The sequence below is a fragment of the Podarcis raffonei genome, chromosome 16 (genome assembly GCF_027172205.1).
Source record: "Podarcis raffonei isolate rPodRaf1 chromosome 16, rPodRaf1.pri, whole genome shotgun sequence".
NCBI classification, from domain to species: domain Eukaryota; kingdom Metazoa; phylum Chordata; class Lepidosauria; order Squamata; family Lacertidae; genus Podarcis; species Podarcis raffonei.
In genome coordinates, this window is record NC_070617.1 from 5,180,903 (window position 1) to 5,194,692 (window position 13,790).

The 13,790-nt window shown below is 48.3% G+C and overlaps 2 protein-coding genes across 5 annotated transcripts in view; one reads left to right on the forward strand and one right to left on the reverse strand.

The window, feature by feature from the left end:
• Positions 1-13,279, reverse strand: part of VPS45 (vacuolar protein sorting 45 homolog) — a 73,363-nt gene extending 60,084 nt beyond the window's left edge. Inside the window, exons 1-3 of one of the 3 annotated variants that reach the window (XM_053369386.1) lie at positions 13,263-13,279; positions 11,770-11,863; positions 9,726-9,898 (exon numbers count right to left, since the gene is read on the reverse strand). In XM_053369386.1, coding sequence (XP_053225361.1) covers positions 9,726-9,824 — 99 coding nt within the window. In that variant the 5' untranslated portion in view covers positions 9,825-9,898; positions 11,770-11,863; positions 13,263-13,279. Of the gene's footprint in view, positions 1-7,011; positions 7,122-9,725; positions 9,899-11,769; positions 11,864-13,262 lie in introns of those variants that run through there. The other 2 variants (XM_053369389.1, XM_053369388.1) reach the window with 2 other exon arrangements.
• The window catches only part of OTUD7B (OTU deubiquitinase 7B), a 47,781-nt gene continuing 42,336 nt past the window's right edge, over positions 8,346-13,790 (forward strand). Inside the window, exon 1 of one of the 2 annotated variants that reach the window (XM_053369379.1) lies at positions 8,346-8,582. The gene's annotated coding sequence lies outside the window, so the exon portion shown is untranslated. Of the gene's footprint in view, positions 8,583-12,984; positions 13,087-13,790 lie in introns of those variants that run through there. The other variant, XM_053369380.1, reaches the window with a different exon arrangement.

Genomic DNA, 13,790 nt, shown 5'->3' on the forward strand with positions numbered 1-13,790 from the left:
CCAACCAGCAGCCTCAGGCTAGGAATTCTGACTTTGGCTGCAAAAGGGAAGCACAGAGGCTTCTCTGCAAATCAGCGCTGGTGTGAATATCTCTCCCCTCCCCAAATTCGGTCTTATGAAAGGCCATCCCACTCCAAGCCCCGCTGCTGTCCGATTCCACACGCAGCTGGGACGAGATCAGCACCGGCCCCCACAAAAGGCCTCGCTCCCCCCCCCTTGAGCATCTTCGCATATCGGGCGGCCATCTGTTCGCGTGTGTTTATCCCCTTTCACTTATCCTCTTTATCGCACTCCTTCCCTTGTGGTGACTTGTGGCCACCGGCGAACTCACGTGATCTACCCATCAGTCACTGGCGGTCTCGATTCCGGGCTGGGATCATAATCTCCCTTTGTTGAGCTGACACAGAGCATCAGGGGACAAAACTGTAGCATCCTCTTGCCTTGAGACAGTAAATATCCCTACAAAGCCACCTGCCTTTGGGCCTGAGGAGGAATTGAGCTCGCGCTCCCTAACGTTACGAAGCTGTTTTCTCCCAGACAGACCCAGATGTACCTTGAGATGCTGCCAAGGGCAGAATCTGGACCTTCTGTACGCAAAGCAGGTGCTCTCCTGCTAGCCCTCATGGTTCTAAATTCCTCGGGTACAAACACAATGGTCATTTTGCGCAAGAAAATGCAACAGGTTTTTAAGCATGGAGCAGGGAGACTGGAGTGGGACGCGGGTGGCGCTGTGGGTTAAACCACAGAGCCTAGGACTTGCTGATCAGAAGGTTGGCGGTTCAAATCCCCGCAACGGGGTGAGTTCCCGTTGTTCGGTCCCTGCTCCTGTCAACCTAGCAGTTCGAAAGCACGTCAAAATGCAAGTAGATAAATAGGTACCGCTCCGGCGGGAAGGAAAACAGCATTTCCATGTGCTGCTCTGGTTTGCCAGAAGCAGCTTAGTCCTGCTGGCCACATGACCTGGAAGCTGTACGCCAGCTCCCACGGCCAATAAAGCGAGATGAGCGCTGCAACCCCAGAGTCGGTCACGACTGGACCTAATGGTCAGGGGTCTTTTTTTAAAAAAAAAGGAGACTGGAAGACAGCTACGGCCTGTATGACCCCTTTTAATAATAATAATAATAATTTATTATTTATTATTTATACCCCGCCCATCTGGCTGGGTTTCCCCAGCCACTCTGTGCGGCTTCCAACCAAATATTAAAAGCAAAACAGCATCAGACATTAAAAACTTCCCTAAACAGGGCCGCCTTCAGTTGTCTTTTAAAAGTAAAACAGTTGCTTATTGCCTTGACATCTGGTGGGAGGGTGTTCCACAGGGCGGGTGCCACCACTGAGAAGGCCCTGTGCCTGGTTCCTTGTAACTTAGCTTCTCGCAGTGAGGGAACCGCCAGAAGGCCCTTGGAGCTGGACCTCAGTGTCCGGGCAGAACGATGGGGGTGGAGACGCTCCTTCAGGTATACTGGACCGAGGCTGTTTAGGGCTTGAAAGGTCAGCACCAACACTTTGAATTGTGCTCAGAAACTGGGCTCTGACAGCAACTGGCCCCAAATCACCCCGTGAACTTGATGGGTAAACTGCTTTGAGAGCAGAGAAGGCCCCTCAATCTCCAGCATCTCCAGAAATATCCCCCAATTCTGAAAACCCGGAAAAGCACTGCCAGTCAGCCAGACAATGCTGTGTAGCTGAACCTCAATGGCCTGCTTTGGTATAATGCAGTTTCCTATGTTCCAGCTTAAATTTACCCTTTATGCAATGCCATGAGGACTGGAATCTTGCTCGTCCTTTTAGGTAAAGGGTTTGTCGCTCAAGGTGGAACATCCCCTGATGGGTCTGGGAATGTCACCTGCCTGCAGGTCCAGATTTAGGTTTGATGAGGCTTTAAGCTACTGAAGGTAATGGGGCCCTTTAATGTCCAGCTGTCCTTTGTCAACAACAAATTGCGGCTGTTTTTTGTGTTGAATATATGCTATATGGTCATTTATGGACCTCATAGGTATCTAAAGCCATTTGCACATCACAAAATATGTATTTCTCAAAGTAATTGATATAGAAATGAGCAAACCAGTGATATTTTAGGGAGCAGGCTAGCAGGCAGGGCCCATGACTTACATCATAGGAGCCTACAAAACACTGTTGCTGTATGTAGGTTTTATTTTGTTTTTTATCTTATATTTTGCAAATGTACATCCAGTTTTTTTCCTTTATTTTTTTGGGGGGGGGCCCCAAGAGAGCGGGTCCCTAAGCTATAGCTTGTTTAGCTTATATGTAAATCCGGCACTGCCTTCCTGAAACCTTGGGAAAGAAGAGGGTGGAAGAAACTTCAATGACTGGGTGGTTGTCATTACACGTGGCCGTCACTCACAGAGAGGGGGGACAGTGCACTGCAACATTTCGCTAGACAGCTGAATCTGCCTTTGTCCCAGCCGAGGTGCGTAGCTTTGTCCAAAATGCCTCTCTGACCGTTTAAGCATGAAAGGACTTATTACGTTTGTATGAAGGGCTCCCCCACCACGCTTGTCAGTGTGTGTGGAATCAGCTGACTGGTCAAGTTATGCTGTATTTGGATGTTTTCAGTTAAAAAAAAATATGAACAATTTAAATGCACTTTAGAATACACAAGTGCTTTCCCAAAATGGGCAGCCCTGCCCCCTTTGGGGGTGGGATTACCTAGGTGGGCACTAAGGACCAAGGGGCAGCAAGAGATGATAATGTTGTTGTTGTTGCTGCTGCTGTTATTTTCAGGTAGGTAGCTGTGTTGCTCTGACGCAGTCAAAATAAAATAATTACTTTTTGTCCAGTAGCACCTTAGAGACCAAGCTTTTGTGTGCATGCACACTTCTTCAGATACCTCCAGATATTCTTCAGGTATTTGAAGAAGTGTGCATGCACACTAAAGATTATACCCAGAACAAACTTAGTTGGTCTCTAAGGCATTATTATTATTATTATTATTAGATTTATTAGATTTATATACCATCCTTCAAATGATCACAGGGCGGTTCACAAGATGAAATGCAAGATAAAAGCACAAATAAATAGTTAAAGCAGATTCCATACTCCTGCTAAGTGACTTTGAAACAGGCATTGATGTATGAGTGGGCAGAAACTAGCCTAGTCGTCTTGCTAAATGACCCTCAGACTTTGAAAAAGCTGGTATCACTTGATCAAGTTCATCCGTTTTGCTGAATTGATTAAACTACAGTGGTACCTCGCAAGACGAATGCCTCGCAAGACAAAAAACTTGCTAGACGAAAGGGTTTTTTGTTTTTTTAGTTGCTTCGCAAGACGATTTCCCCTATGGGCTTGCTTCGCAAGACGGAAACGTCTTGCAAGTTTGTTTCCTTTTTCTTAACACCGTTAATACAGTTGCGACTTGACTTCGAGGAGCAACTCATAGCACGCGGTGTGGTAGCCTTTTTTGAGGTTTTTAAAGACTTTGGTGATTTTTGAAGCTTTCCCAAAACTTTCCCGACACCGTGCTTCGCAAGACGAAAAAAATCGCAAGACGACAAAACTCGCGGAACGAATTAATTTCGTCTTGCGAGGCACCACTGTAAGTAGTTTTAATTAGATCTGGAATAAGTGTGCAATTAATGGTTACTGTTTGGAATTCTTAGTGCGTCGTGAAAACTGCTTTTCTGAGTTACTGCTTTTTATAGGGTAGGATAGGATAGGATAGGATAGGGTGCACTGGGGGTGAGTTTAGGGGACCAAGGGGATGGTGGACAAAAAAGTTCGGGATCCACTGCTTGAGGTGCTTTTGGAAAAGCGTCTTGTCAACGTACCTGCTTTCCCCCCTCCAGCCCAAACAGAATGCAAACAGCTCTGTTTCCTATTGATTTGTATAAAACAGCAGACCAGCCTTGCAAACAAGACTTCCTCTCACCCCACCCGAATTGCACAAACATTGCAGCAGAGTGGAGAAGTGCCCCCCCGCCACGGTGTTTAATATTTTGTATAAAAAGCCAAGGAAACAAAACTCAAGCCCGTCTCATCAGGGGACCGGACTCGCGAAGCACAGAGCTCTCTTTCATTGCTGGACTTTTCTGTGTCCCCAGAAATGATAAACAATCCTTTTGTCTGGGACATAAACAACGGCTGGGGGAGAACAAAGCCGGTGATTCACTTTGCGGGTCAGCTGAGGCGCCCATGTGACCGCTCCCACCCTAGCTTCCTGCTCCCACTGAAGTGAGGCTGATGCCGACCGAAGCAGAGAGGTCCCTTCGGAGAGCGAGGGTTCGCTCTGAAGGCTCTCCGGGGGGCTTAGCCTGGGGATCAGGACGGATTGGTCAGTGCCAGGAACGTCCTGGATACGGGGAAGCAATGGGCCTTCCCATCACCCCTGGAGAAGTGCAACCAGGACACCTTACATGTTCATGATGCATTGATTAATTGCAATTATTTTAAAATGGAGTAGGGCTGTCAGGTTACAGCATCCTGGAAGGGAAGGCTATGCAATGGCTACTAGTGATCACGCTTCTGAATACCAATAGCTGGAGACTGCAGGAAGGGAGAGAGTACTCTTGTGCTCAGGTACTTTTTGGGGCGGTTCTTACAACCAACTGGGCGGCTGCTGTGATAACAGAATGCGGGACTATATGGGCCACTGAGAGCTCATCTTATGGGCCACTGAGAGCCTATATGGGCCACTGAGAGCTCATCTTATGGGCCACTGAGAGCCTATATGGGCCACTGAGAGCTCATCTTATGGGCCACTGAGAGCCTATATGGGCCACTGAGAGTTCATCTTATGGGCCACTGAGAGTTCATCTTATGGGCCACTGAGAGCTCATCTTATGTTCTTATCTGGGCAAAGCTTGACTCCTGGCAGTTCCCCCTCATTTTAAGAAAGGAAACACCTCCAGGGATGTAGGCTGGCCCGTGAGCTGACCACGTTGTTCCAAACCAACACAGGACCAGGTGCTCGAAAACAACATGGCCTTTACCTGGCCAAGAAAGTCGAAATAGCCTATAAACTTGAAAACGAAAGCGGTACCCGTGCAGTGGAACGTACAACTTTAAGACGATCACTTTATAAAATAGATATTGTAAACAGTGGCCAGTGGTTATGTCTTCCTTCACAATGCACCTTGGCCAACTAACGTGTGTAAATGCATCGTTTGGCGTTGATACCAAACATGCTGGATTATTTCCAGACCAATGGTCCACATGCCCTAAAGCGGGATAAAATATACAGCTTACACTGGGCATGTGTCTCTTCCATGACCACATCTCCCAGGCAGGGCTGGGAATGTCTCCTGCCTGAAACTCTGCTACCAGTCAGTGTAGACAGTACTGAACTAGATGGATCCATGCTCTGACTCAATATAAAGCAGTTTCCTAGGGCTATGTGTTGGAGGAGAGGGAGCTGAGGATCCAAGCGTCCTTGTTTTGTCTGTACAGTGGTACCTCAGGTTAAGTACTTAATTCGTTCCGGAGGTCCGTTCTTAACCTGAAACTGTTCTTAACCTGAAGCACCACTTTAGCTAATGGGGCCTCCTGCTGCTGTCACGCTGCCGGAGCACGATTTCTGTTCTCATCCTGAAGCAAAGTTCTTAACCTGAAGCACTATTTCTGGGTTAGCGGAGTCTGTAACCTGAAGCGTATGTAACCCGAGGTACCACTGTATATTTCTTCAAAATAACCCACCGCGTCTTCGGCTGCGGTCTTTGAATGCCACAAAAACAGAACCCCGAACGTGATGGGCGATTCCGCCACAGATGTCATGGGAGGCTTCAGGCGTGCAGAGAATCCAGAGCATTCCTGGCTTTTATCATCTAATCCCCGCGGCTGGAGGACCAGCCAGCAGAATGGCCTCGTCTGCCCGGGGTGTATTGATTTCTCCCCCTGCTGCCGACTTTCTATAATGGCTCAGAGGAGGCCCTCTGAGGCTAGTCAGGATTTATCACTCTGGCGCTGAGCAGGAAAGGGAGAGATCACTTGCTCGCAGGGGGAGCGGGCAGGCCTGCCAAAAGCACCAGCCCCCAAAACACTTCCACCTTCCTCTACGGTTTCCCTACGACTCCTCAAGACGATCTGCTTATTGAGCATTCATTCTGACTTGTTTGCACAAAGCTTACGCAGTGGTTAGACTGTGTCTGGTCTTTGCTGAGTTTTTTTCCTTCCCCTGTTAGGCTTGCAGGATGTTCCCATTAGTCATTCATCCTACACTTTCATTCTGCTCCACTTTCCTAACCCCAGAAAGTCTGGCTTTCTTTTTTTTAAAGTGCATCTGTTGGCAATATGGCAGAAGTGGCCATCCTTAGGACCTGGAGCTGGATGTGGCCTTCCAGGTTTCTCTTGGGACTCCTCCCAGCTACCCCACTTTCCCCAGCCCCACCTGCCCGGTTTTTCACCCTTGAGCATTTCTGTCTGGCTGAATTGTTTCACTGAACTCTGATGATGCCCCTTTGCTTGCCTGGGTGGGGGATAGAGAGGGGTGTTCGAGCGTAGAGACTAGCTCACTGCAGAAAGGTAAAATTAGAATCTGTTGCTCCACCAACTTTTTGCCTCTGGTTCCACTCACTGCTGGGAATGTGTTACACTAAGGTGATAGAGTGCTTTTATCTGCTTCAATTACACAAACCTACATTCCCAGAGGGACGCGGGTGGCGCTGTGGGTTAAACCACAGAGCCTAGGACTTGCCGATCAGAAGGTCGGCGGTTCAAATCCCCGCGACGGGGTGAGCTCCTGTTGCTCGATCCCTGCTCCTGCCAACCTAGCAGTTCGAAAGCACGTCAAAGTGCAAGTAGATAAATAGGTACCTCTCCGGCGGGAAGGTAAACGGCGTTTCTGTGCGCTGCTCTGGTTTGCCAGAAGCGGATTAGTCATGCTAGCCACATGACCCGGAAGCTGTCTGTGGACAAATCCTGGCTCCCTCGGCCTATAGAGCGAGATGAGAGCGCAACCCCAGAGTCGGTCACGACTGGACCTAATGGTCAGGGGTCCCTTTACCTTTACCTTACATTTCCAGAACATGCTTGAATCTCTCCTGCAAACATCCTGACCTCCTGGAGGAGACCCCAAAACACTTGACCTTCTGCAGCGGCTCGCCAAGTGTTTTTCGGCAAAAGGGTTGCCGCAGCATGAAATGTCATCGCTGGTCTTGTTGGGAGAATCAACACAGAAGATGCAGGACTCGGGAACAGAGAAAAGAGCTCATCAGGCTAGCCCATGAGGGCAAATGGGGCACTGTCCCATTGTGAGGAGGGAGCCGGCAATAAATCACACAGTGCAAGTTGGAGTTGCAAAACCACAATCTGCACGGGAATGTAGGGCCTAACGCGCACAGCAACTCATCTCCAGGAAGGCTTACCCCCTGAAGGAGTTGCTGAGACCGAAGATCCCCACAGCTAAGTCCCCTCCTCTCCAGGGTTTTTTAAAAGCAATCTGAGACTGCGCCTGCATGCTGCCAACCTCTCCTCTGCCTTTTTCACGCCTCTTCTGGTTCTGGGAGACAAACAGGGAGGGGAACTTGTGGCAGCAGGAGGGGGAGACATTGCCTGACAGTGAAGGTGGAGCATAGTCACTGCGGCTGGCAGCCACTTTTGCAGTTGGTGTAGCATAGTGTCTAAGAAGAGTAAGCTGGGAACCAGGAAGCTGTTGGTTCAAATCTCACCAAGCAACTCTTGTTTGAGAGCCAGTGGTTAGAGAGTTGGACCTAGGAGATCAAGGTTCGAATGCCCCCCTCTCAGCCACTGGGTGTGACCTTGAGCCAGCCATTGCCTCTCAACCCAACCTACCTCACAGGGTTGTTGTGGGGATTAAACGAGGATGGGGAGAACCATGCATGTATGCTACCTTGAGCTCCTTGGGGGAAAAGGTGGGATAGGAATGCAATAAAGAAATAAGATATAGGATTGCTTTTCTGGGTATTTGGGGCACCGACGTAACTACGCAGAGGCTAACATGAGCCTTCAAGAGCCCCCAAGAAGGAAAGAGCCCCCAGCATATCTGAGCAAACCCTGTAGGGCTTCAAACCCAGAGGCTGGAGGAGCAATCTCAAATTCCAGCATGGCTGGCTCCAGGCCCCGCGACTTTCCTTTAAGAAGCTTCATCCATCCTCCTTGCCTTTGGAAAAGATAACGCAAACGCCACAAGCTGACCCCTGTGCATAGTCCGCATGCTTTGCCTGTCAACGCTCCTGGCAGCCCACAACCAGGAGAATGCAAAGCACCCGTCCGCCCTTGGACCGTACGGGACGCGCCGTCCCGCTCCTTACAGGGGGCCCAAGTGCCAGAGGGCTGCCCACAGGCCCATTGTTCCCTGGAGCCCGGAGCTTCAGCTGTTGTTGGCAGCGACAAGGATCTGATGATTTCACAGCAGCAGAGGCAAATTCCCTTGGTCAATAAGACTAGCGAGCCTTTCAAGACAGAGCGAGGGGGTAATAAAACCAGAGGCCGCTGCCTCTGCAGCGTTCCATCGCAATCCTGACGATCCGTCAAAGGGATTCTCTAGAAAGTGTCCAAGTTTATTCTTTATAGGGAACAGTGAGACGGCAACACAAAACTCCCCAGTCCTGGAAATCTCTCTCTGGAGAGCCACCAAAGTCTGGGCCTGTTCATTTTCTGGAAGTGAAGTAAGTGGGGGGTTTTCTATTTCATGATGTTTTGCATTCCTGGGCAAGATTTAAGTTGCACATGTATGTTGATAACCTGCATTTCTTTCCTAGTGAGAGTATTATTTGCATATTGTTTCCTAGCTCCATATATTTGCAAGTCCCTTTTTTATGTCTCTCTATGGCTGTAAGGTACCCAAGTTTTCAGTCATTATCTGGTTTTAAATAAGCCCTGGAATAGGTCAATATGGGCAGCACTGGAGCGTTAAAGTCCTCCTAGACAGTGAGATTTGGCTAGAGGGGGCTCTTTTAAATTTAGTGTTTAACGTATGAATTGAATGTAAAGCTGGGGGGAAAGAAAAGCCCCAAGTCATAAAAAGAAGCTTGAAAAATACTTTATGGGGTGTTGGGTGAGAGGCTTGCTACCAAAAAGTAAGCAAGCTATTAGCTATTGCTAAAAACATCAAGAAGTCCACACTGCCAATTTTTGTCATGTCAACTCAAGGAGATAGTTCCACACTAAGTACCCTAAAGTCACAGGATATTAAATTTAGCTTTGAGATAGACTCCACCTAACATTCTTGGGCATGAGGCTTCCAGGATAAAGGCTGACCCAGACACCAAGAGCTTGTTAGGCTTATTGAAGAAGAAAACCATTTATCAATTTTTTAATTGTTATTGTTATTTTTAATCTGTTATTTATTGCATAAGCGAACTCAAGCTGGCTCATGTACCCCTCCTCCCCATTTTATTCTAATAACTTTGTGAGGTATGCTAGGCTGAGAGGCTGTGACTGGCCCAAGGTCACTCAGTCACCTTCATGGGCGAGTGGAGATTTGAACCTGGGTCTCCCAGGTCCTAGTCCAACACTCTAACCACTACACAGCAGTGTAACACCAGCATTAGCCAGCTTGCAACCTAGCCCTCTGACGAGAATCAGGGTATCTCAAAAAACTAAATGGAGGTGTAGTCTGCATTGCTGGGTTTGGAATTTGCACCACTGGGTCCAGCCTATATCCTTGCGTTCCATACACTGTTAGCTGTACCGCTATGGAGATAACATGAAAAAGAGATATTGCATGCATTGCTTTGCCGTTCACAGCAAAATTAGTCTTGCAGTGCTTCAAAGACTAGGGTCCAAGCTTACCTGTGAGTACGCCTCACCTTGAACTTAAGGCACCACCTCTTTGTCATTTTGGCACCAACTGAAGATCTCCCTTTTCCAGCAAGCCTTTTAAGCAGAGATATTTCCCAGTCTTGCATCTGTACTGGAATTGTTTTAAAAGATGCTTTCGGATGTTTGTATCACCCGTCTGTCTGCCTGCTGCCCTGGGTTCCTTCGGAAGAGGGGGATATGTGTTGTTGATGATGATGATGCTGTTACAGCTGATCAAACTGGCATAGGATTGCACTGTAACAAATTTATGATGGTATAAGGCTGCTTTGGTTAATCAGAGGGTTGGCGAAATCCCTCTGCCAGGGATGGGATGGGGAACACTTTGTGGCCCCTCAAGATGTCGCTGGACTCTCAATTTCATTGTCATTCCTATCCACTGACTATACTGACTGGATCTGAGGGAAGGTGGGAGTTCAGCAGCAGAAATAGTGGCAAGGAAACGCAAAATTCAGAGTGAATGGTTATTGGGCTAATTCATGGGTAGGCAAACTAAGGCCTGGGGGCTGGATCCAGCCCAATCACCTTCTAAATCCGGCCTCAGACGGACCGGGAATCAGCATGTTTTTACATGAGTAGAATGTGTCCTTTTATTTAAAATGCATCTCTGGGTTATTTGTGGGGCCTGCCTGGTGTTTTTACCTGAGTAGAATGTGTCCTTTTATTTAAAATGCATCTCTGGGTTATTTGTGGGGCCTGCCTGGTGTTTTTACATGAGTAGAATGTGTCCTTTTATTTAAAATGCACCTCTGGGTTATTTGTGGGGCCTGCCTGGTGTTTTTACATGAGTAGAATGTGTCCTTTTATTTAAAAAGCATCTCTGGGTTATTTGTGGGGCCTGCCTGGTGTTTTTACATGAGTAGAATGTGTCCTTTTATTTAAAATGTATCTCTGGGTTATTTGTGGGGCCTGCCTGGTGTTTTTACATGAGTAGAATGTGTCCTTTTATTTAAAATGCATCTCTGGGTAATTTGTGGGGCCTGCCTGGTGTTTTTACATGAGTAGAATGTGTCCTTTTATTTAAAATGCATCTCTGGGTTATTTGTGGGGCCTGCCTGGTGTTTTTACATGAGTAGAATGTGTCCTTTTATTTAAAATGCACCTCTGGGTTATTTGTGGGGCCTGCCTGGTGTTTTTACATGAGTAGAATGTGTCCTTTTATTTAAAAAGCATCTCTGGGTTATTTGTGGGGCCTGCCTGGTGTTTTTACCTGAGTAGAATGTGTCCTTTTATTTAAAAAGCATCTCTGGGTTATTTGTGGGGCCTGCCTGGTGTTTTTACCTGAGTAGAATGTGTCCTTTTATTTAAAATGCATCTCTGGGTTATTTGTGGGGCCTGCCTGGTGTTTTTACATGAGTAGAATGTGTCCTTTTATTTAAAATGCACCTCTGGGTTATTTGTGGGGCCTGCCTGGTGTTTTTACATGAGTAGAATGTGTCCTTTTATTTAAAAAGCATCTCTGGGTTATTTGTGGGGCCTGCCTGGTGTTTTTACATGAGTAGAATGTGTCCTTTTATTTAAAATGTATCTCTGGGTTATTTGTGGGGCCTGCCTGGTGTTTTTACATGAGTAGAATGTGTCCTTTTATTTAAAATGCATCTCTGGGTAATTTGTGGGGCCTGCCTGGTGTTTTTACATGAGTAGAATGTGTCCTTTTATTTAAAATGCACCTCTGGGTTATTTGTGGAGCATAGGAATTTGTTAATCCCCCCCCCAATATAGTCCGGCCCCCAACAAGGTCTGAGGGACAGTGGACCGGCCCCCTGCTGAAAAAGTTTGCTGTCCCCTGGGCTAATTTGTCAACCTGGTGCCCCGTGTACTTTGTTGGGACTCCCACCAGCCCAGCCAGGATTGAGTCAGTGGTGATGAGAGTTAAGAGTCCAACAACATCTGGAGGGCACCAGGTTGGGGAAGGCTTTGACTGACATGTCATGGACTGTCAGGTTCTTTTGCATTTTATTGACTGTTCTCTCACTCTCTCTACACCCACGCTTCTACAATACACAGCTGCCCACGCAGGTTAACATTCCCTACCTCTGACGGAACAGATGCCATTCCACGGAATCTGATGGCCGTTAACAACATTGCGTGGGTCTAAGATGCCACAAGGCTCTTCTTTGATTTTGCACTGGAAGTATAATGAAAATATTAAAGAAATATGTTATTTACATTATGTCATTTATTTATAATTTATTATTTTCACAGCCAAACCCTCAACTATAGAACAGTAATAATGTATATATATTATTCCATGTATATTCCATGTATAAGACTAGGTTTCCCCCCCCTAAAAAATAATGTCAAAAATTAGGGGGTATCTTATACATGGATATATCTCCCCACATTTTCTTAAATCTGAGTCCCCATAAATAGGGGGCATCTTATACATGGGGAAGTCATATAGACGGAAAAATACGGTGTGTGTGTGTATATATGTATGTGTGTGTGTGTATATATATATATATATATTTAAACACTTATTTATTGGTGACATTTCAGAGCCAACCAAGCCCTCAAAATTTAATAATTTTACTAGGCGCTTTTCATGGCAAAGCCCTCAATAATTTGGCATTTTTTTAAAGGGATAAGCCCTCATAGAACAGTAGTAATAATATCTGTAAAATGTCAGGTTTTTTTAATCAGTCGCTTTCCGGTCAAGCCATCAGAGAAAAAGAATAATAATGCATTATTTTTTTTAAGCCGCAGGAGGGGGAAAGTGACGAGGCCGAAGCGACTCCCTCCTATCCCTCCCCTCCGTGTGGGCGTGGCCTAGGGGGACACGTGAACATCTCCCCTCGGTGGGCGTGGCCCCCTTCCCAGCCCAGTCCGCCCATTGGCTCGCTCTAACAACGGCGACCGGCTGAGGGCGGGGGAGCGAAAGGGAAAGGAAGCCGCCGCCGTCCCCGCTTTAAACGCCTCCGGGCGGAAAACGCAGCCTACGCGCTCGGGTTCCGGGGCGAAGGCGGGGGGCGCGCGAGCGGCGGGACGCTCCGGAGTGGCGCACACGCGCAGAAAGCGACTGAGAGAGAAGCGACTGAGGGAAAGAAAGAGAGAGAGAGAGAAAGGCACATATCTCCACACACCCGCCTGACTTTTTAAATTTTGTAACTGAATTTCGCAGCGTTTAATCCCCCCCGCCCGCGCTTTCTTCCGTCTCCGGCGGCTGAGGAGACCCGTGAGGGGACCGTAGGGCGGCCTGGGCTGAGTCTCCGCCCTTCGTCCTCCCTCGGCCGGTGTGTGGGGGGGGACGAGGTCCCCTCAAAAGAAGACTTTCCACACCTTTCCCCTCAGAGCCGGCGGCGGCCCTGCGAGAGGAGCTCGGGATGGCGGCGGCGGCGGACGACGACAAGGGTAAGCGGCGCTCGCCTCAGACTGAGGGCGGCCGAGGGGAGACGAGCGCCCTCCCTCTTCCCCTCAGAACTTTCTCGCGCGCTCTGGCCACGCCCCTTCCGAACGGCCCCCACCCCCCGCGAACGCTCGAAACGGCGGCCCCCTCCCCCTTCCCCCCTCTCAATATCACGCCACACCTGGCGCCCCTCCCCTTCGGAACGCCCGAGGGAACGGTCGCTCTCGCCACGCCCACCACCCGCCCCTCCCTCGGGATCGCTCGCGGCCACGCCCCCTCGTAGAACGGTTTCGTTGCTCCTCCCTTTTTCGGAGCTGCCAACCCCGGGATCTTTCTCTTGGCCCCTCCCCTTTAAAATGGGGGCGGGGTTCTATCTTGCTCCGCCCACTCTCTTGCTCCCCTACTCCTCTACCTGTTCCATCTCCCTAAGGCGGTGGTGTCCAAACTTTTTTCAAAGAGGGCCAGATTTTATGAAGTGAAGGGCCATAAGGGTCGACCAAAGTTGTTAACCTTTTTTAGAACTGAAGTTGTTGAGGGTTTTTTTTTTTAGGGTTTTATCCCAGGAAATAAACTGCCAAAGGGGCCAAATTAGGCCCCCATAACAGACCTTGGACATGCTTGCCCTAAAGTAATCTGGGCATTGTTACTTTTATTGTTAATTCTCAGCCTCTGTGGCTCCTCCCATTTGCTCTGGCTCCGCCCTCAATCT